The 20,746-nt window shown below is 42.5% G+C and overlaps 2 protein-coding genes across 4 annotated transcripts; both read left to right on the top strand.

Annotated features, from left to right (window-relative positions):
• The first annotated feature begins 3,892 nt into the window (after window positions 1-3,892).
• Window positions 3,893-9,290, top strand: LOC120041663 (synaptogyrin-2-like). The gene is made up of 4 exons (XM_038986531.1): window positions 3,893-4,093; window positions 5,787-6,024; window positions 6,378-6,514; window positions 7,191-9,290. The coding sequence occupies exons 1-4, from the start codon at window positions 3,995-3,997 to the stop codon at window positions 7,404-7,406; spliced, it is 690 nt and encodes a 229-aa protein (XP_038842459.1). The 5' UTR covers window positions 3,893-3,994; the 3' UTR covers window positions 7,407-9,290.
• A 685-nt stretch (window positions 9,291-9,975) lies between these two features.
• Window positions 9,976-19,228, top strand: LOC120041641 (soluble calcium-activated nucleotidase 1-like). Of its 3 annotated transcripts, XM_038986516.1 has the most exons (5): window positions 9,976-10,105; window positions 15,355-15,448; window positions 16,029-16,691; window positions 17,724-17,927; window positions 18,081-19,228. In XM_038986516.1, exons 2-5 carry the CDS (start codon window positions 15,439-15,441, stop codon window positions 18,449-18,451), a joined length of 1,248 nt encoding a protein of 415 aa, XP_038842444.1. In that variant the 5' UTR covers window positions 9,976-10,105; window positions 15,355-15,438; the 3' UTR covers window positions 18,452-19,228. The 3 variants fall into 3 exon arrangements, with proteins under 3 accessions (XP_038842444.1, XP_038842451.1, XP_038842437.1); XM_038986523.1 differs by lacking the exon at window positions 15,355-15,448; XM_038986509.1 differs by lacking the exons at window positions 9,976-10,105; window positions 15,355-15,448 and adding an exon at window positions 13,481-13,659.
• Window positions 19,229-20,746: the final 1,518 nt, after the last annotated feature.

The raw sequence follows: 20,746 nt of genomic DNA, 5'->3' as shown, positions 1-20,746 counted from the left end.
TTTTGCATCTATGGCCTATTTATTGCCTACCTCCCTACATTTGCACATAGATGTTTCTATTTTTCTTTTCTATTGTGTTATTGACTGTATGTTTGTTTATGTGTAACTCTGAGTTGTTGTTTTTGTCGCACTGCTTTGCTTTATCTTGGCCAGGTCGCAGTTGTAAAAGAGAACTTGTTCTCAACTTGCCTACTTGGTGAAATAAAAATAAAATAAATCGAAAATAATTTTTCTGTAAAAAAAAGATAGAGCTATATATTTTAAATAAGATTGTCTTTGAAAACTAACATTCACTAAACAAACGCTAGACAGTCTGGGAGAATCTAACATTCACTAAACAAACACTAGACAGTCTGGGAGAATCTAACATTCACTAAACAAACACTAGACAGTCTGGGAGAATCTAACATTCACTAAACAAACACTAGACAGTCTGGGAGAATCTAACATTCACTAAACAAACACTAGACAGTCTGGGAGAATCTAACATTCACTAAACAAACACTAGACAGTCTGGGAGAATCTAACATTCACTAAACAAACACTAGACAGTCTGGGAGAATCTAACATTCACTAAACAAACACTAGACAGTCTGGGAGAATCTAACATTCACTAAACAAACACTAGACAGTCTGGGAGAATCTAACATTCACTAAACAAACACTAGACAGTCTGGGAGAATCTAACATTCACTAAACAAACACTAGACAGTCTGGGAGAATCTAACATTCACTAAACAAACACTAGACAGTCTGGGAGAATCTAACATTCACTAAACAAACACTAGACAGTCTGGGAGAATCTAACATTCACTAAACAAACACTAGACAGTCTGGGAGAATCTAACATTCACTAAACAAACACTAGACAGTCTGGGAGACTCTAACATTCACTAAACAAACACTAGACAGTCTGGGAGAATCTAACATTCCTAAATGTCACTCCAATAAAGAAGCACTTTTATCAACTTCCACTGTCCTCCAAAAGCTCTTAGCTTCAGTTTCCTCCTCAAATCAACCCTGGTTAGAGAGCGGCAGTGTTCCCTTCCCTTATAACCATACAGTAGTGGGACAGCGATAAAGGAACTTTTGAATGGGATGTTTAGACCTTGACTAATCTCTCGTGAACAGACTGCATAAACATGAATGGTACCCTGGTCCAGCATCTGACCAAATGACGCAATATTGTTGTTCCGGGTAAACTGAAATTCAACCTTGACCTATTCCAAACTGATGATGTTCTATGCACCAACTATGTACAACCAGACAGAGAGAGCATTTGTGAATCTACAACTAACAACGAGGGACAACAAAGCACACACAATAATGCAGTATCTCCTTCAGAATATGCAACTGTGGACAGACATGGGCTACAAAACACAGCTCTACTTTAACATCCCGTCATTAACAGAGATGAGAGTAAAGAGCAACTTACTCTAATTCAAGCTCCATTATAGGGCTCAGATTGAAGTCCACACTGTATGCCATCCTCCTGGTCTTCACTCTGCGCGGCCACACCTGTCTGTCTGTATCATGGACTTACCTTTTTCCAATCACAGACAGAAGCATAGGGGAGCCCACCAAGAAGAGAGGATTGGTGGAACAGAGGTACTGTTGTGTTATATACTGTAGTTAGTGCATCGTTCCAGTCATGTCTTCCAGTTCCCAGGAGAGAGAACTGTTAGGAGCTCTTAGTGGGTGGATTTAGGGTTAGGAGTTAGGACTTCGTCTGACCAACTTACACTCTCAACTCATTATCTACCAAAGCGAAAAATATACTGAAGAAAAGACTGACGGAAGGGTTGTTTCACAATCATAAGAAGACAATACAGGAAGCGGTCCCTCCCACAGACCACTAGTGTACTCCTTCCTCCCTCCTCCCAAAGACCCTTATCACAGACAATGTGCCATGTTCACATGTTATCAGGAACTTCTTCAACAGGAATTGAGAGGAACTTGTGGAGGTTAAAGAAAATAAAAACAATCAAGGACTGACCATCCATGATATCAAAATTATTGTTGTAAGCATGCATTGTTTACATTAACTTCATTTACAGACAGAGTAAAACAAGCTTTCGGGTTCTGACGGGGTACTACAGTTGAGCTAAGCCCATGAGGCATTTAAGTTCTATTCTTCAAAAATGTATGTAGCAATCGCTTACTGCTCCTTTAAAGCTCCTTCTTGGATCTAGTGAGATAATTTTACTAAAGAAAAACAACAATACAGTATTTATATTTTTAATAACTCGTTTCTGGAATACCTTTAGGATTTTATATAAAGCTATTCAACAAAATGTATTAAATTAATTAATCCAGAGCTTCAAGTGCTTGACAGCGGTGGAGGCTGGTGGGAGGAGCTATAGGATGACGGCTCATTGTAATGGCTGGAATGGAATCATTGAAACGGTATGAAACATACGGAAACCTCATGTTTGACTCCGTTCCAATAATACCATTCCAGCCATTACACAGAGCCCGAACTGCTATAGCTGTTCCCAACAGCCTCCGCTGATTAACAGCTGAGAATTGATGCGATGTGTGTGTTCCATTTCCACAGGTTTCCAGATGGAAACACAATAGAACCAACAACACCAGTCAGTACACTAAACTTATGAATCATTATTCTTAGCAAAACTGCATATGTATTGTAACTGCAAAAAGTAACTTCAAATTGAATAGTTTGATGCATAAGACTTGCATTATCGATGTATGTTCTACCCCTCACCATTTTTGAAGACTTAATTTTTGAAGACTACCGTGCACAGCCCCAAACCACCAATCAAACGGAAGAGATTCTGCCTGTTTGTTCACACCTACGGCGCATGGAACTCTCAGCTCAGCAACTTTCAGCTCGAGCGGCTTTCTCTGGCGCAGACTCAACCAATGAAATACATTCTCCTCATTAGAGGTGTATTCATTATGCGAAAAGTTTCGAAAACGTTAATAAAATATTTCCAAATGAATGTCTAGTTAATTCTAAACAGTTTGAATACATTTTGTAAGTCAATGTAACATTCTAATTGCAATCCTGCATTACAGTGGTGCACAACTGAAATGCATTGGCACATCACTAAAGAATAAAATGAAGTGAATATATAATTCAAAATAAACAGTCTGTCTTTCGCAGCAGGAATCCCTTATGTGTGCTTCTGCTGTCCTCTAGTGGTAAACCTACATTATGAATGGAGTTTAGTGGGATATGATAGCAGTCGTTTGAGACGATATTAGTTAGAGAATCTAAAATATTGAAGTGAATAACAGTGATACACCAACACAACAACACCAATAAATGTTTTCTATTTGGTGGTCAATATGCAATGTTTTCATGTCCAAAGCACATTACACAGCCTGTGTCCCAATCAAAAGGCAGCATCCTTGCTGATAGGGAGCCCAGTGGAGGCTAGCCTATGGAAGGTGGTTGTTCCTAGGGGTATCATTGCAAATACTGCCTTAATGATGAGCTATAGCCTTGACAATAAAGATGAATTATATATTATACACTATAGCCAGAATTACTTTTTATCTTGCTCTCTTCCACACCACACTGTCAGCCAGTAGGCTACATAAGCCTATCTATTATTCTCAAAGCGTGTGAAAATGAATAGTTGATAACAAGTTAATAAAGATACAAGCCATTGTGTACACAATGGGGTGTGTGTAAAGGGACACAGACACATAGAGAGAGGATAGATGCTTATTTATTTTGTACAAACCCTTTGAAAATGTGTGATAATGTGACAATACTGAACACTAATAGGTCACTGTGAGAGTGGCAGTATGCCCATTTATTTGAAGCAATTATTAGTCCTATGAAATCCTAGAGAAAATCCTAGAGATGACGTGGTCACGGTCGGGGGCGGTTCTTTAACTTTTCGGGAAATGAGAGTGAAACAAAACCAAAGACCTGCAACTTCGCAAATGAGACATGCGCATAGTCATTTTCTAGCTGAAGTTTGGACATATTAATCGGCAAAAAAATAAATATATATATAAAATGGAATCTGGTGCCTATGGGGCCTCGCTGGCCGGAGGTGCCTTCGATTTTATGAGCTTTATTAAACAACCTCAAACCATAGTCCGCATTTTGAGCTGGGTGAGTGATTTACTCTAGGTTGACAGACAGCGTGTTATTTTAGGAAACTTTTGAAGTAGCTAACGTTAGCTAGCTAGGTGTCTGTTTAACTACAGTACACATCACAGTTGTATTGTCTTTTTATGGAAAAGCTTTGCGCATCAAGGCAAGAAGACAACATGAAAGAGTTGTTGACCTGTTTTCTAGTTTGTGATGTTGTTGCAGTTGTGGAAAAGTTGCGAATGACACTTGGCTAATGCTAGCTAATAGGCTATCCAGCTGTGTTCTAGTAGGGAACTTTTCCCCGTGACCAGTTTAGCTGTGTCAACCAAACTAAGCGTTTTGCCAACTGTTGATGATGGTAGTTGTAAGCCTGCCAACGGCCAGCTTTTGAGATACAGATGTTAGTAGCTTGCTGCTGTAACGTTAGCTCGCTGGCATGACGTGGAAGAGGTTTGTTTAGCTACTATCTGATTAACTGTCAGTCTGACAGATCCACCACACCACGGTCATCTCATCAACTTCCGTACCCCTGTAAAAGTTCTGCAAGGATAGCTGTGATGACAATTTGTTTGCATGCAACTATCTATATTATTATAAGATAGACAATATGTTTAGTTTAATGGGAAAAACATGTTCATTGATGTTGCATTACACTTCAATGTCAAGAAGAGATGGATCTTGGATGCACTGAGCTAGCTAACCAAAAGCTGAAGCTCTTATGGAAAAGTCCCATTGGATACCAATCGGAAATCATCATGGGATACAGGTCATGGGGCCCCAGTTTCGTTGTTTTCACTTAAAACCCCAATGGTGTGACCGCGGAGCAAGCTCAACGCAACTTGCAACTGCTCAGTTCACTTGCCCCAGGCAACCCAAAAAATTGACCCAGATAAAAGATACATTTATTTTTCATCTCTCTGTGTTTAACAATTTTCCTTCAATTTGCAAGTGGCTGATGTGTCTCACCGGAGAAAGCATCCGATCGAGTGAAACAGTGCTCTGTCTCCTGTATGTGTAGCCTATCTATCTGATGCTGTCTGGTCAAAAGGAGCATGGCATTGTTGCCGCCTGTAGCATTGAATGCAAGGGAAGCCAGCAAGCATTTGGCTTCCCTTGATAAAAATAAAATAATAGCCAATCAGCGTTGAGCTAAACTGAGTGAGCCCACGCATTTTACCCACGCACTGCTATAGCTGTCCAAAGGGTTCCAATCGGAATTCCAATAGAATGCACATTTTGTGGTTGATAGAGTAGTGGGTGGGTGTGGGCTGTCCACATCCACTACAGGTCGGCTGTCCACATCCACTACAGGTCGGCTTCATAAGGCTGTCCACATCCACTACAGGTCGGCTTCATAAGGCTGTCCACATCCACTACGGGTCAACCCCTGAAATCATACCAAACACACACAATGGCTTGAAAGTGAAGCATTTCACTGTACTTGTGCATGTGACAATAAAACTTGAACACACTCCCCTTGAAGTTATCCTCTACCGTTACGCTTCCCGCCAGACATATTACATTTCATGTTTTTTCCCCAGGTTGTCTAACACTGTGCTACACCTAGTACAACGTGTCTTGTATGATAACAGGCCTATGTGATAATATGATAAGTCTTATGATAACAGTCTTATATTATAAGTCTTATATGATAACAGGCCTATGTGACGGACCCCAGGGTGTTCTAACAGACAAGTTGTTGTCTCTTCAGCTCTTTTCCATAGTGGTGTTTGCCACCATCACTGGAGAAGGCTATGTCAACCCTCCACAGGAAAAAGACACCAAATGCATGTTCAACGGGAATGACAGCGCATGCGGCTTCGGAGTGGGTATCGGAATTTTGGCCTTTCTCGCCTGCGTCATCTTCATCGTACTGGACGCCTACTTCCCTCAGATCAGCAACGCCAAAGAGAGGAAGAACATTGTCACTGGCGACTTGGTCTTCTCTGGTAAGGGAAAACATTTTTTTGTGATACTTCCGATTATAAATCTGTAAGGCTGTAGTTTGGCACCCAGAACTGACACTTATGGTCAGATTTTTCAACGATAATCTTGGCAACACTTCCTATGAATAGCCTAGTTTCCTTACAATGCATTACAAGCAGGTTTATAATGCCTAATGCCATGCACAATTCACTATACTTAACGACATAGGTACTAATGGTGCACTGCTTATAAACATCTATAACTACACTCATAGTGTAGTTGCTCATATGTCATTATGAGTGCACTTATAATGCATTATGAAGAGGGAATTTGGAGGAAATGTTACCATAAACTTGACTTTCCCTCTGTCTGTCAGGAGTGTGGACGTTGTTCTGGTTCATCTGCTTCTGTGTCCTGGCCAATCAGTGGTCTCACACCACCGACACAGCGGCCATCTCTGCCGATGCCGCCCGAGCCGTAGTGGCCTTCTCCTTCTTCTCCATTGTCACTTGGGTGAGTCAGTCTCTCTCTCTCTCTCTCTCTCTTTTTGTCTCTGTCTCTTTCTCTCAACTGACATGTTACTATGTGAAACTGCTAGCTGCAGCTGGTCTTAGTGGTCGACAGTGAATTCTCACCCGCTAGTAATTAATGCTGATTGTTAGGGTTCTGACTCGCTACAGGCTGTCAGGCAAGAACAAGGCAGATGAGTCCTTATCCAGAGCTTTATCATCTCTTGGTCACCACCACACAGCTACACACACACACACAACATAGAAGTTATCTTTGTGGTTCTATAAGGAAAGGAGAATACATGTACATATTAACAGTGATAATGCAGCTATATAATTGGAACTGTACATAGCTTAAATACTGTAGCATAGCATTTCAGACACGTATTCCCATAGAACTACGGACGGGGAGAGGCTAATCACTGATGAGGCTGCCAGTCAGGATTCATGGCTCTGTCTCTTGTCCAGCTAGAGATCTTATAAATCAAGTGTGCCAGGGCACCAGGCATTCTAGAATCTTCTACTTATCTTACACACAACACTCTCTGGCAGTAATTGTAACATGCACATAATGCTCTACATCTGCATTGCTTGCTGTTTTAGGCTGGGTTTCTGTATAAGCACTTTGTGACACGTGTTATGGGATTTTTAAAAACGTATTGACCAATATTTCCTCACAGGCTCTATTGACTACATTTGCTTATACAAGATACCGCCAAGGAGTGAGTGACATTGACCAGGGCTACACAGACCCAGCCAATGACTACAGCACCCCTTACCCATCTACCTCCGCCTATCCGCCATACCCCACCAGTGGGCCAGAGGGCTACCAGCAGTCCCCTTTCACCCCCCAAAACCAAGAGCAACCAGCACCATATCAGCCCCCGTCTTACTGAGGGACTGAACCATTGACCGGATTTGGGGGGGAGGATGTTTTTTGGTTTTTAAGTTGCCATTGGTGCCTGTAGCCTGGTCCCAGATCTTTGTGCTGTCTTGCCAACTCCTACAGTCATTGTCATGCCAAACACAAAAAGATCTGAGACCAGGCTATGGTGCCTCTATGTGGACTGATCTCAGCACTCCACTGGTCCTCTCCTTTTACCTAACTGTTTAAGTCCTAGCTGGTGTTGCGCTTACATAATGAAGGGTGTGTTGACATGATTTAAGTTGGTATTCATATTGTAGTTTAGATTTTGAATGGATATTTTGCTGCATTTTTATACATACAACTAGAGGGCCTGAGCTGAGCTTCAGGTAGAATCTATGGAAAACTGTTACTAGGGTAAAACCTAGAATGCCATGGAAAAATATGAGATTGAGTGCCATCACCACTTGAGGTAACTGCCATATGTTATGTTTCTGTTGTTCTCTGTACTGTTTGTCTTGTAACATATGTAATGCAGTTATGTGGACACTGAAGTTCAGATCAAACCACTAAAACATATGTCGCTGGGAACATTGCTTTGTATTGCAACTAATGAGGCTATGCTATGCTATGGACACAAACTGTATTTTTCTATGCTGCCTAATCCAGTTATATGGTATAGTGCATATACAAATACCTTTTGATAATTTCAATGTATTTCAATGTAATAGCAAGCCCAGGATATCAGAACTTATTGCCATATATCTAGAAATCAAATGTATTGCTAAATTATTGACAAACGAAGACTGTTTTTGTTTTTCTCTGCAAACCCATACTTTTATTTGTCCCAATAATGGGTGCACTGTCTGAAAAATGCTACCCTTAACGACTACTGTATATCAGTGCTTTCAAAAACCACCACTGAACTCACTAAGAGCCTATTTCCCATGCCCAGTTTAAACCTACTCCTGGACTGAAACTCACGCTTAATGGAAAGTCTCCATTGCAAGTAGATTTTCGTCCTGGAATAGGATTATTAATCTTGGTCTGGGAAACCAGCCGTACATTTTTTGGGGCTAAATTGGATAACACGTTATCTTTTTGTCATGTGAATGTCATGTCTAGTACATGCTCCCAGGTCATGTTAACCCTTTCGTTCAATTTTTTATTGTAGTTTCAGACGAGTCTGTCATATATTTGGTAAACGAGGGTGTGTGTTGTTTAGTATCAGGAAGGCCTTCTCCTCAACTTGTTTGTCTCCTACCTTCATCTATTCCGAACGTGCCTTGGAAAGGTTTTATTCAGTTCTGGAGTGTTCTTGTCCCCGACACACACCTTTTCAGACAAAACTCATATCAGAATTCTCATAGATGAGTTTAACAAAATACCATCTAGTAGGTAATATATACAGTATATTGAATTGTAATGGTATTCCATTGAAAGAAAATGAGTAGGCGGCCAGTACGATGCAATAAACATTAGTGAACTATTAACAGAAGATATTTACACAATACATATGGGAGCAGTCAGCATACCACATTAGGACGCACAACTGCAACGAGTTTCAACTACTAGTCTTCCTCAGGCAGCGTTGTGATATTAAATTGAAAATTGTTTTGTAAATGACCTATGCCTTTTAATCCTCCTGGGCATGACAATGCCTTCCATACAGTACCAGACTAAGAACCTTCACCAAAAACAACATATGGTCCTGCCTTTGTTCTTGGTTTATCTTTGGTACAAGCTCATTTATTTACGTTCTCTCTGATGAACTGATCTCACCACTTATTATGCTCTCTGTCTTGGGTTTCAAGATTGCACTGAGAGACTTTACAGTCTGTTGCACAAAGTGCCTTATAAAAGTCTACTACACCACCGCCGAACCTTTGTCAAATAAAGGCTTTTCCTGTTTGGAGACTGTCCTTTTTTTTTTTTATAGAAGGGTGTATTCCAAAGGCAAATATTTGAGCCGCCGCTAAGGAGGGAGAATAAAGGAGCTGGTTAAAAGTAGATAAATACATTTTACAACTAGAACTAGTAAGGCTATTTGTGCTCTCTCTCTGGGAGGGCCCTGTGTGTCACCTCTAGTTATTATGTTTCACATTGGACGCGGAGCTTACTGAAAACTCAGACATTGTGCAACATAAACATCACATGACTCTTGTCAATTTTTCAATCTATGCCAATGCCAGGAACCTTTCACTACTAACAGTGTGTGGTATTTGAAGTCTAGCACCGTCACTGCTATCATGGACATGAGCTTGTTCGACATTGCAGGCGACTAAATTACCGACTGACTGATCTACAAGAACCCTTGCATCATAAATAACTACTGATCAGTCAGTCACACTTTACCCTGATACATTACGGTTTTTGATCCTCTCGAACAAGGACAATTATTTTAGATGTTCTGTTGCACCTGCATTGCAATGAAAGTCACACTGTCGCATATTAGTTACGTTTCAACGTTGCAGACAACTGAAACACTTTCATCCAACATTTACGCTAGCAGCGCATAGTAATCCAGAATGCTTTTCAATTCGTAGGCTAGGTACGTTTCGTTGCCTGGGCGGGACTTATTTTATACTGTCACTGAACAAGGAAGTAGCCCATGGTTTCCCTAATGATGCAAACGATGGAGACTAAACACTGTAGCCTAGATTTAAACGAAGCTGTGTTGTCGCCAATCAAACCATTATCGGACTGTTATTTGGCGCCATATCACTTGTAGTGAGTATCGTTCTAACATTATTTGTAACCGCTGCGCATCCATGAAGCTTCGTGTCGCCTTTATTTAATATTATCCGACAATTCCAGAGCATATCCTAGTTAAACGGGAGCACTCATATGTTGTCACATGTACATCCCCTTTTCATGTTCGAATTAGGCCTACTCACTAATCTGTCACTAGTGTGGTGATGGGGGCTCGAGTTGGCATGTTTTAAAATGCACTATATATACATAAAAGTATGTGGACACCTTCAAATTAGTGGATTCGGCTATTTCAGCCACACCCGCTGCTGACAGGTGTATAACATTGGCAGTTGATTGGTCTTACTGAAGAGCTCAGGGACTTTCAACGTGCACCGTCATAGGATGCAACCTTTCCAACAAGTCAGTTGTCAAATTTCTGCCCTGTTAGAGCGGCCCCTGTCAACTGTAAGTGCTGTTACTGTGAAGTGGAAACATCTAGGAGCACGGCTCAGCCGAAAGCACGTACCGTGTAAAAATAGTCTGTCCTGGTTGCAAAACTCCACACCAAGTTCCAAACTGCCTATGGAAGCAATGTCAGCACAATAACTGTTAGTCGGGAGCTTCATGGAATGGGATTCCATGGCCGAGCAGCCGCACACAAGCCTAAGATCACCATGTGCAATGCCAAGTGTCAGCTGGAGTGGTGTTAAGCTCACCGCCATTAGACGCTTCGCCATCTGGCAGTCAGAAGGACAAATCTGAGTCAGGAGAACACTAACCCAACCCTAATTGAACACCTTTGGGATGAATTGGTACTCTGACTGCGAGCCAGGCCTAAGTGCCCGACCTCACTAATGCTCTTGTGGGTGAATGGAAGCAAGTCCCCGCAGCAATGTTCCAACATCTAGTGGAAAGCCTTCCCAGAAGAATGGAGGCTGTTATAACAGCAAAGGGGTGACATACAGGCGCAATGCCAGTGGAAGTCTGCCAGTCTAACACTGCTCTAAAACCCATTATAAACCAACCACATGATCACACAGTACTGTAGGTAGAACCAGTATCTAGTCTTGTCATTTATAACTGCAGGAATGTAAAAGACAAGGTCATACATCAGTAGGAAGATAGACCTACTTTGAATAGTGAATTCTTGTATGTGAATATTGTCATTCAACACCATTTATCTACAGCAGAACATATTCAAAACAATTTAAATGCATAAACTATGGCAATCAAAAATAACTTGAAACAACTAGGCCTAGATACCTATTAAGTGACCTTAACCTGTCACCTAGTAGTCTCTAGACAGATGGGGTGCCTCCCACAATGTTGCTACTCGAGGTTAATCACCTAGCAACATTGTCAAGAGGTTCGGATCTCTTGGCCTAACAGCTAAATTATTGAGTAGCTGGACCCGAGTTCGAGTCCCGGTCAGGGCTACCCCTGAATTTGCTACCAGCAGGTACCATCACATGGTATGCTCAGTTGAAAGGCAGAAAACAGTTAGTCTATGCTCATTCTGCAACCCCTGCCCAACAGCTGTCACAGTGAACCATTTATTGTCTTGACACACGTGTCCTTTAATGACATATAACCTTTGTAGCGCCAAAGTCCATTATATGGCTGTTGAAGACCGTTTCTGCAGATGTAATCTTTCTTTGAAAATTTGCTAAGAGACAGTGGTTTACAATTAGAATCGATATCTGAATGTAACTAACTTTCTCCTTTTGCTTTATCCTGACATGTGTGAAATTCTCAAATTCATATTTATTTCAAGTAACTGTCCACTGAAAATCACTTTTAAAAGTTCATATTCTGTTACCTCATACCCAAATAATGTTGTTGACTCATCATATACCCACCTCAAACAGATTGTTTCAGATATGCTGGCTATATCCTCATAGAGGATAATGTAGCTGGCCAATAAGCAGTCTACTCGTGTGAATATTTTTAATGACCAGCATACGGCCACACCATTCAAAAACAGAAAATATGCTTTTTAACATACTTCTTAAAAATAAAAAAAAAGGAAAAAACTATTTTACTCATATTGTAATTAATTATAGGTCAAATTTAATAGACATCTAGACACAATGAGCAATTACTTTAAAGTGCATTGTAGTGCAGGGAAACATATCACAACGTCTTTAAAATGACACAAAGACCACTCAAATGTATGATCAGAGTGGGTGGATAACAAGTAGACCTATTATAATGATGAAAACAAAACATGTTATAGTCCATGCATTTCAGACTTCCACCGTGGTTTTTCCAGTCAACACTCCGCAGGTAACCTATTTGAATAATATAGCCTGCTCCCAGATCTGTTTTTACTGTCTTGCTAACTGCTATTGTCATTGTCTTGGTAGCACGAACAGATCTAGGGCCAGGCTACTTGAATACACCGCCATCATGACATGCTGTAATTGCATCGCAGACACACCTTGGTGTGTTTTCGGGTCTAAAGTTGTCATAGTGATAGGAGATTGTCTTTATAGTAATGGCTGATACTAAATCAGTGACTTTTGAACCTTGACCTTTGTGCATGTGTGCTCTGCAAGCATAGGTAAAGTCAACAGAGTGTGCTTCTAGTCTGGCCTCGTCCCATACTGTCTGTTCTGTAGCCTGGCCTTGAACATACAGTATGGAACGAGGCCAGACTATAGAACATACAGTATTGATCGAGGCCAGGCTACAGAACATACAGTATGGAGCGAGGCCAGACTACATGCCACAGAACATACAGTATTGAACGAGGCCAGGCTACAGAACATACAGTATGGAACGAGGCCAGACTACATGCCACAGAACATACAGTATGGAACGAGGCCAGGCTACAGAACATACAGTATGGAACGAGGCCAGACTACATGCCACAGAACGTATAGTATGGCACGAGGCTAGGCTACAGATCATACAGTATGGAACGAGGCCAGACTACATGCCACAGAACATACAGTATGGAGCGAGGCCAGGCTACAGAACATACAGTATGGAACGAGGCCAGGCTACAGAACATACAGTATGGAACGATGCCAGGCTACAGAACATACAGTATGGAACGAGGCCAGGCTACAGAACATACAGTATGGAACGAGGCCAGGCTACAGAACATACAGTATGGAACGAGGCCAGGCTACAGAACATACAGTATGGAATGAGGCCAGGCTACATGCCACAGAACATACAGTATGGAACGAGGCCAGGCTACAGATCATACAGTATGGAACGAGGCCAGACTAGAGGAACAATATGTTGACTTTACCTAGGCTTGCAGTCCACACATGCACAAATGTCAAGCAAGACAAGAGTGGTGAAGAGTAGTTGTGTCAATTACCTTGCTAGGTTTTCCCCTTTGGACTTGCGGTGGTTAATCAATACTAATCCCCCAAGTCTAGTTAAAGTTCACTACCGTTGTTGTTACCCTTAGTCATGGTTGTACAGCCAATCCCTTTCAGCTGATAAGTAAGGAGTTCACTGCTCAGCATTCAATTAACTCTAGGGCAACGGAAGAGTGTAGCTGGTCCATTGGTGCGGTTGTGGAATTGAGATGACAGTCGGCCAGCATTCAGGAAGGAGGAGGAGAAGAAAGGGTAACTCCATACTACTAAACTATCAGTGACAGCAGATCCTGCATGGACTCTGTGATTTGAGGAGTTTGTTGTGAGGTACTATATGGAGAAGAGGTAACTTGGTCCCAGATCAGTTTGTGCGTGCTTGCCTATACCTCACCTACTCCTATGTATGGCATGACAACAACCATAGGATTTGCTATAGAGCCCGAACAGATCTGGGACCTGGCTAGAGGAGAGACATGTTGGAGATGTGTACTATAGTGTGTGATGTCTGTAGTGTCTAGTTGGGATTCCATCCATCACAGATAGTTTACCCTGTAATTGATGCCGTGTGTTTGAGGACCTACATGCTCACACCTCAGGCATTTCCTAGTGTGGGTGCACAAACAACAATCTGTTTTCTGGTGATTTACTTTCAACCAGCTGCTGTGTGCCTGTGTGTTAGACTAGCATGCCAGAGAGGGAAGTCTGGCACAGAGCAGAGGGCCTCAGGGTGTCAATGGACTTCTGTTTGGCTGGGGGCCCTGGCCACAGTCCTGGTATAAAAGAGTCTTTCAGCAGAAGAGGAGCTGCTGCTCCTGCTTTAGAGACATTATATCCTGGTCACAGGATGTGTCGCTCCTGGAACCAACTCAAAGCGAGGTCACAAAGATTTTCTTGAGGGTGCACATGTTGGTGTATTTCTGAGAGCGCGTTTAAAATAATTATTTCATTCGATGCCGATGCTGCCTTTCACCCCGATTCACATTTGCAATTTTTTAGTTAACATTTAGGTTTGCCTGGTTACTCAAACTCCTTGCTCCGGGCAAATTCTACGCCCACAAAACATTTGTTTCTTCTCCACAATGAATCTGGATCTGAGTACCTCCATGATGGTTTCTAGAATGGAAAAAAATTCTAACAGTTCTGGTTGGTCCCAGAAACCAATGAGTTGAGCCAGAGTCAGAATATTTGAAAATTCGGCATTGGCTTTGCTACTCTGATTGGTTAGAGATGATCCAATCATTTTGACCTCACCACAAATTACTTCAACGATGGCGGTCTCAGACTGAAGTATGTATCAAACATAGAGAAGCGGAAGAATTCCGTTTGAATCATCAGCCAACATTTAGGCCACATTGAGTGTAGAATACATTTTTTCAGATGTATGGCGACAGATACTATCAAAAAAAGCCACGATAATGCTGTGGCAAACAGTTTCTTATTTAGATGTACTAAAACGTAGGCAGGATTGCATTGCCTTATTCTGTCAGCTGTTAGCCAATCAACATCACTCGTGAGAGAGATAGCCATCTGGTAAGCAGCACACATGAGATTTGCTACTGAGATCCAAATCAAATCAATCCAAATCAAATTGTATTGGTCACATACACGTGTTTAGCAGATGTTATTGCGGGTGTAGCGAAATGCTTGTCTTAATAAAGACTACTCTACCTGTTCACCACTTGTTAGCTTAGCCAAATCCTAAAAGTAGGCTAGTTTTTGAAAACCTTCATCTGACTGAGAGTGTAGTTTTGAGTGACAAAGGTTGTGGGGGTGGTTTCCGGCTGCCTACGTGCTATCTTTCCTGCTTTACCTGTTCGACACAAAATATTGTCCCATTTTATGTCACTGAATGTGCCACTCCCAGGCTCCACGTCGACACACTGCACACCTGTGGCCAGCTTCTATTGGTCTCACCTGCAGCTACCACTTCTTCCTCCTTCACAGCAGAACTGAGCTGTGGGATGCTCATTGCCTGTACATAGACATTCTCTTCAGGATCTGCAAGCTAGTGTTCTTTCAGTGGTCTGCTATATGGACAGAGGTGAGCCTTAAAGAAGAACATCCTTGTGAGCAGAGATTATATCATTATTTTCAGTTCTTTACAGGCAAGCTGGATCTGAATGAAGCTGGTGTGTATTGTATACTGTTGTCTGGTGTGAAATCTCACACATTATTTATCTGAATGTTTATGTACTGATTTGGTGTTTCACTGATGACATTGATATTAGTCTCTCGTGAAAGATTTAACACATGTTAAATCAAAACACCTAATCCATGTGACATCTTCAAGGAGTTCTTCAGCGGTTGTGGGGTTGTTATAGTGCCGTCAGATTCCAGAGCTGCTGTATTTCTCTCAAAATTGCACTGAGATACACATGATGATTGAGAGTCATGAGACTTGTGAAATATTCTATAGGATTGAGGCCAAAGTAATAACAACAATACATGGTTATCTAACTACTGATGTGAGTGTGTTGAGTGAGTGGGTGAGAAGGAGGCGAGGAGAGGAATCAAGGAAATACAATTGAGATTCTACCTGTGTACTGTAGCTGAGGAGGGCAGCCTGTCCCTCAGAAATCAGATCTCTGACCCCTCCGTTCTCCTCTCCCTAACCTTTTCAGGTCCCTCCCCCATGCCTGTTTCTCCAGGCTACACCCAACTGGAGCAGAATGATCCGTCTATGAACCCCCTGCACATCTCAGTCGGAGGACTTCCCATGTTGGCCTCCATGACCAACACCCCAGACCCCCGATTCCGCCTCAATTTGAGGGCCATCGTAGCCCTGGCCCTGGCCCTGGCCCTGGTCCTCCTCTACATGCACCTGAACCCGGGCTCCTTCTCCGAGGTCCCCAGCTCCCGTAACAGGCAGTCTGGCCACACGGGGATGGAGGTGGACGTGGCGGCCGACCGCTACAATGACACTTACCCGCTCAGCACCCCCGAGCGGACGCCGCAGGGCACGCGCTACCGCATCGGGGTCATCGCCGACCTGGACACGGACTCGCGCAGCGACAAGAAGCTGACGTGGTTCAGCTACATGCGCCGGGGCCACCTGCTGGTGTCGGAGAGTGGCACCAAGGTGGCCGTGGAATGGGATGCGGAGAGGGTCCTGCTGGAGAGCCACCTGGCGGAGAAGGGCCGGGGCATGGAGCTGTCAGAGCTGGTGGTGTTCAACGGGAAGCTGTACAGCGTGGACGACCGAACGGGCGTGGTCTACCACATCGACGGCAGCAAGGCTGTGCCCTGGGTCATCCTACCCGACGGGGACGGCTCCGTCTCCAAAGGTCAGTGAGGCTGATGAGCCAAATTCAAGTGCAGAATCGACCCCCCCCCCCATTCTTCCTAGGCACTCCTGTAGATCTGAAAGGATTGAATAGGTATAAGTTATATGGTAATTGCTTCATCTTGCCTTCTAATAGGGTAGATTGAATTTTCACCATATTGCTGACACCTATTTAATCCTCTCAGATCTCCATAAGTGAATATGGAGTAGGGGTTAGGGATCGATTTGGGATTGTGTGAGTGTCTCACTGTAGACCAGGCAGGCAGATTTGGAACTTCATCTGTTTATTTACTCTAAGGGGTCTGTTGAAGAACCTCATCTGGGGTAGACCACAACCATGGCAATGGAATTTGTTGGATCTCATTCTCATTTGTAAACACTTGAGTGAACAAAACATTAAGAACACCTTCCTAATATTGAATTGCACCTTCTTTTGCCCTCAGAACAGCCTTAATTCATCGGGGCATAGACTCTACAAGTTGTTGAAAGCGTTCCACAGGGATGTTGGCCCATGTTGACTCCAATGCTTCCCACAGTTGTCAAGTTGGCTGGATGTCCTTTGGGTGGTGGACCATTATTGATCCACACTGGAAACTGTTGAGCATGGTGGAAAAACCCAGCAGCGTTGCAGTTCTTGACTCAAACCTGTGGCAACTACAACCATACCCTGTTCAAAGGCACTTAAATATTTTGTCTTGCCCATTCATGGCACACATACACAGTCCATGTCTCAAGGCTTAAACATCCTTCTTTACCCTGTCTCCTCCCCTTCAGCTACACTGATTGAAGTAGATTTAACAAGTGACATCAGTAAGGGATCATAGACTGACCAGGTGAAAGCTATCTCATGGAACAAGCAGGTGTTCCTAATGTTTTGTTCACTCAGTGTATGTGTCCTTAATAAGCCAAGTGAGAGAGTATATTTCTCTTAAATACTGTTTAACTCTATAGTGCATTCAAAAGGTCTGTACAGTAGTTTAGTGAATCATAAAATCTTGATGTGTGTCCCAATGACCCTCTTTCCCTCTGTCAGGGTTCAAGGCTGAGTGGCTAGCGGTAAAGGACGAGCACTTGTACGTGGGTGGCCTGGGGAAAGAGTGGACAACCACCACGGGGGAGGTGGTCAACAACAACCCTGAGTGGGTGAAGGTGGTGGGCCATCGGGGGGACGTGCAGCACCAGAACTGGGTCCCCAAGTACAACCTCCTGAGGTCCGCAGCTGGGATCGAACCTCCAGGTGAGAGCTGCAGGGTTACAAATGCTAACCATGCTAACGCTAACTGCAAAGGCTATGCTGACTGTGTTGGCCTACCATATACAGTTAGAGTTATCCCTGTAAACTATTAGCATTCTTTATGATATTCAGATTCTCATGACATTCTATCCCCAGGTTACCTGATTCACGAGTCGGCCGCGTGGAGCAACAGCCTGCAGCGCTGGTTCTTCCTCCCACGCCGCGCTAGCAAAGAGCGCTACGACGAGACGGCCGACGAGCGCCGCGCTGCCAACCTCGTCCTCAGCTGCTCGCCGGACTTCCAGGACGTCACTGTGAACCGGGTGGGCCCGCATAACCCCACTCACGGCTTCTCCTCCTTCAAGTTTGTCCCCAACACGGACGATCAGATCATCGTGGCTCTCAAGTCGGAGGAGGACGCTGGGAAAATCGCCTCGTACATAATGGCATTCACACTGGACGGCCAGATCCTGTTACCTGAAACCAAGATAGGAGACGTGAAGTATGAGGGTCTGGAGTTCATTTAGGAAAACAAGGACATATAGTAGCTATGTGGAACATAGTTGTTGACATTCCACGCACTCAAAAGTGAACTTGCTGCTTGTTAATTGACTGTGAAGACAACACGCAGACCAATCGATCAATCACGGATCAGAAGCCATTTTGGTGTGACCTGAGGTTGAGCAGGGACGTGTTCATTAGGCATCAAACGGAAGAAAACAGACTGAAACAGACTGAAACCTGTCATTTTTTCCTTTTATGTTGCAAAACATTTAAAATAATAATTTTGTTGAATGCCCTAATGAACTCAACTCAAGGTTTCAGGGCCAAGACATTCTGTTCAGTTAATGGGAGCTGAGAGTAGCGTAGGCTACCTGAACAAAGTCCTCAAGTTGAGGATGTCCTCTTGATGGCCATCCTCTACCTAGGCCAACGGCTGTCTTCTAAAGTAATGGAGACTTTGTAAGAATGAATGTACAAATAATCAATTCATCTTAAACTGTGATTTCACTCATAAAATGCAGATACTGTACATCCAGGAAATAATGGATTTGTTGTTTTTTCCTGTATAACACAGTTTCGTCTTTTTACTACATGAAATCATATACTTCAGGACACTATACCCTACGTCAGGGATCATCAACTAGTTTCAGCGGTGGAATGTTTTTTTTTGTTTTTGAGCGGATGGTCGGCGGGCCGCAACATAATTACAAATCATTTGTAGACTGGAAATTGACCACAAGCCCAAACAGATATATTTGACTAAAACGTCATTATTTCAAACCTTGCTTACGTTTGTATACGATCACGTGTCTCTCTATTATGTGTGGGAATACTTGGGAACAGATTTCCCAAATTAAAATCACTTGGAGCTGATTTGCTGGTGTTTTTAGTCTTATGTCCAACAATGAAAATGCAAAAAATAAAAACCTGCCCTACGTGACTCCATTGACCTTTATGAAAATATGTTTTTTAAAGGAATATAGAACAAAAGCAGAATCTCACATCTTCCTGGTTTGTTTTACTGGTGTTTGTTGCGTAAAATCTATCTTGATACACCCTGAGTCTTTTATTGGGTGGGGTTGGAAAACATACAAAATCAAGAGACATTAACCTCAAAGAAGATGACTATTTGTCTGCATTACGTAACTATCACATCAACTTTTAGGTTGGGTACCATGAATATACCTTGTTATTGATTAGCACATGTGTGTTATTATCATGTCATATGGATGTGCGCGTACAAAGCATTTGTCATTTGTTCAATGCTGTTTATTCTGAAGATTGAACATAATACAAATGTATTAAATAATTTTACGTTTATGTTAGGATTTAGGGTTAGCCATTGTTTTTTCTTGTCAAAGGTTGATGAGGTTAGGCTTGAGGTTGAGGTTGAGGTTAGGCTAATCCTTGATCTCTCTTGGTTTAGTCAGTCTTATCTATTGGGGATCAAACTAAAACAATGACAACAAGCTGTGCAACCAGCCCCCTGTGAGGTCACATTACATTTAGAGAATCCAGTTGCAGACGTGCAGTTTTGATTAGGTTTGTAAATACTTTCACCCCTGTGGCTATAGCCGAGTTAAATAAAGGTTCAATAAAAATGTAAAAAATACATAAGCAGTGTCACTTTACAAGGGTTTTAAAAGAACCACGACGCGCGCAGCAACACACCAAGAGGTAAGATATTTAAGAATCTGAATGTCAAATGTCTCTGAAAATCCTAGCTGAACTATTGTCCTTAGTGCTGAATATAATATGTTTGCTATTATATTGGATGTACTTGATTGTCTGTTGTACACAAATGTACTTTATGTACAGAAAATGGATTTTGTTCAACATCAACAAAGTGTGCTGTGGTTTCTTATCAACACAATGTCTGGAGTGGGAAAAGCATGTTCACTAGATACAGTGATCCAGCATGGTCATTTTTGTGTAGAATACAATGTTGCTACTTTTTTACAAATACAACACATTTTAGTTGTAATTCATTTATTGCATCAGCTAAACCTATTCATGGTGGTTGTTATTGTTGGGGAAGATGGTATAACATATAGACATTAAAACTTTAGGCCAATGGTTTTACTCTTGGATGTGGGGAGATGGGCCTATATAGAAGACCCCTTTTGGCTCAAGAGCACCCCCAGAGGCAAAAGTTAATATGGTTAATATCATTAGGTAAAAACACGTCGGCTAGACTGTAAGACCCCTCTATTGCATATCTGTTTGTCAGTTTCCCAAGCTGGCTGGTGAAAATGCTGATGCCTTGAATCACTCCTCTGTGGCTGCTGTTGCTTCTCCATGTCCCTGGACTCTGCAAC

Source organism: Salvelinus namaycush, chromosome 3 (assembly GCF_016432855.1).
Source record: "Salvelinus namaycush isolate Seneca chromosome 3, SaNama_1.0, whole genome shotgun sequence".
In the NCBI taxonomy this organism is placed as follows: Eukaryota; Metazoa; Chordata; class Actinopteri; order Salmoniformes; family Salmonidae; genus Salvelinus; species Salvelinus namaycush.
Note: the sequence above shows the minus strand (reverse complement) of the source record. Positions and strands in the feature narration are given on the sequence as shown.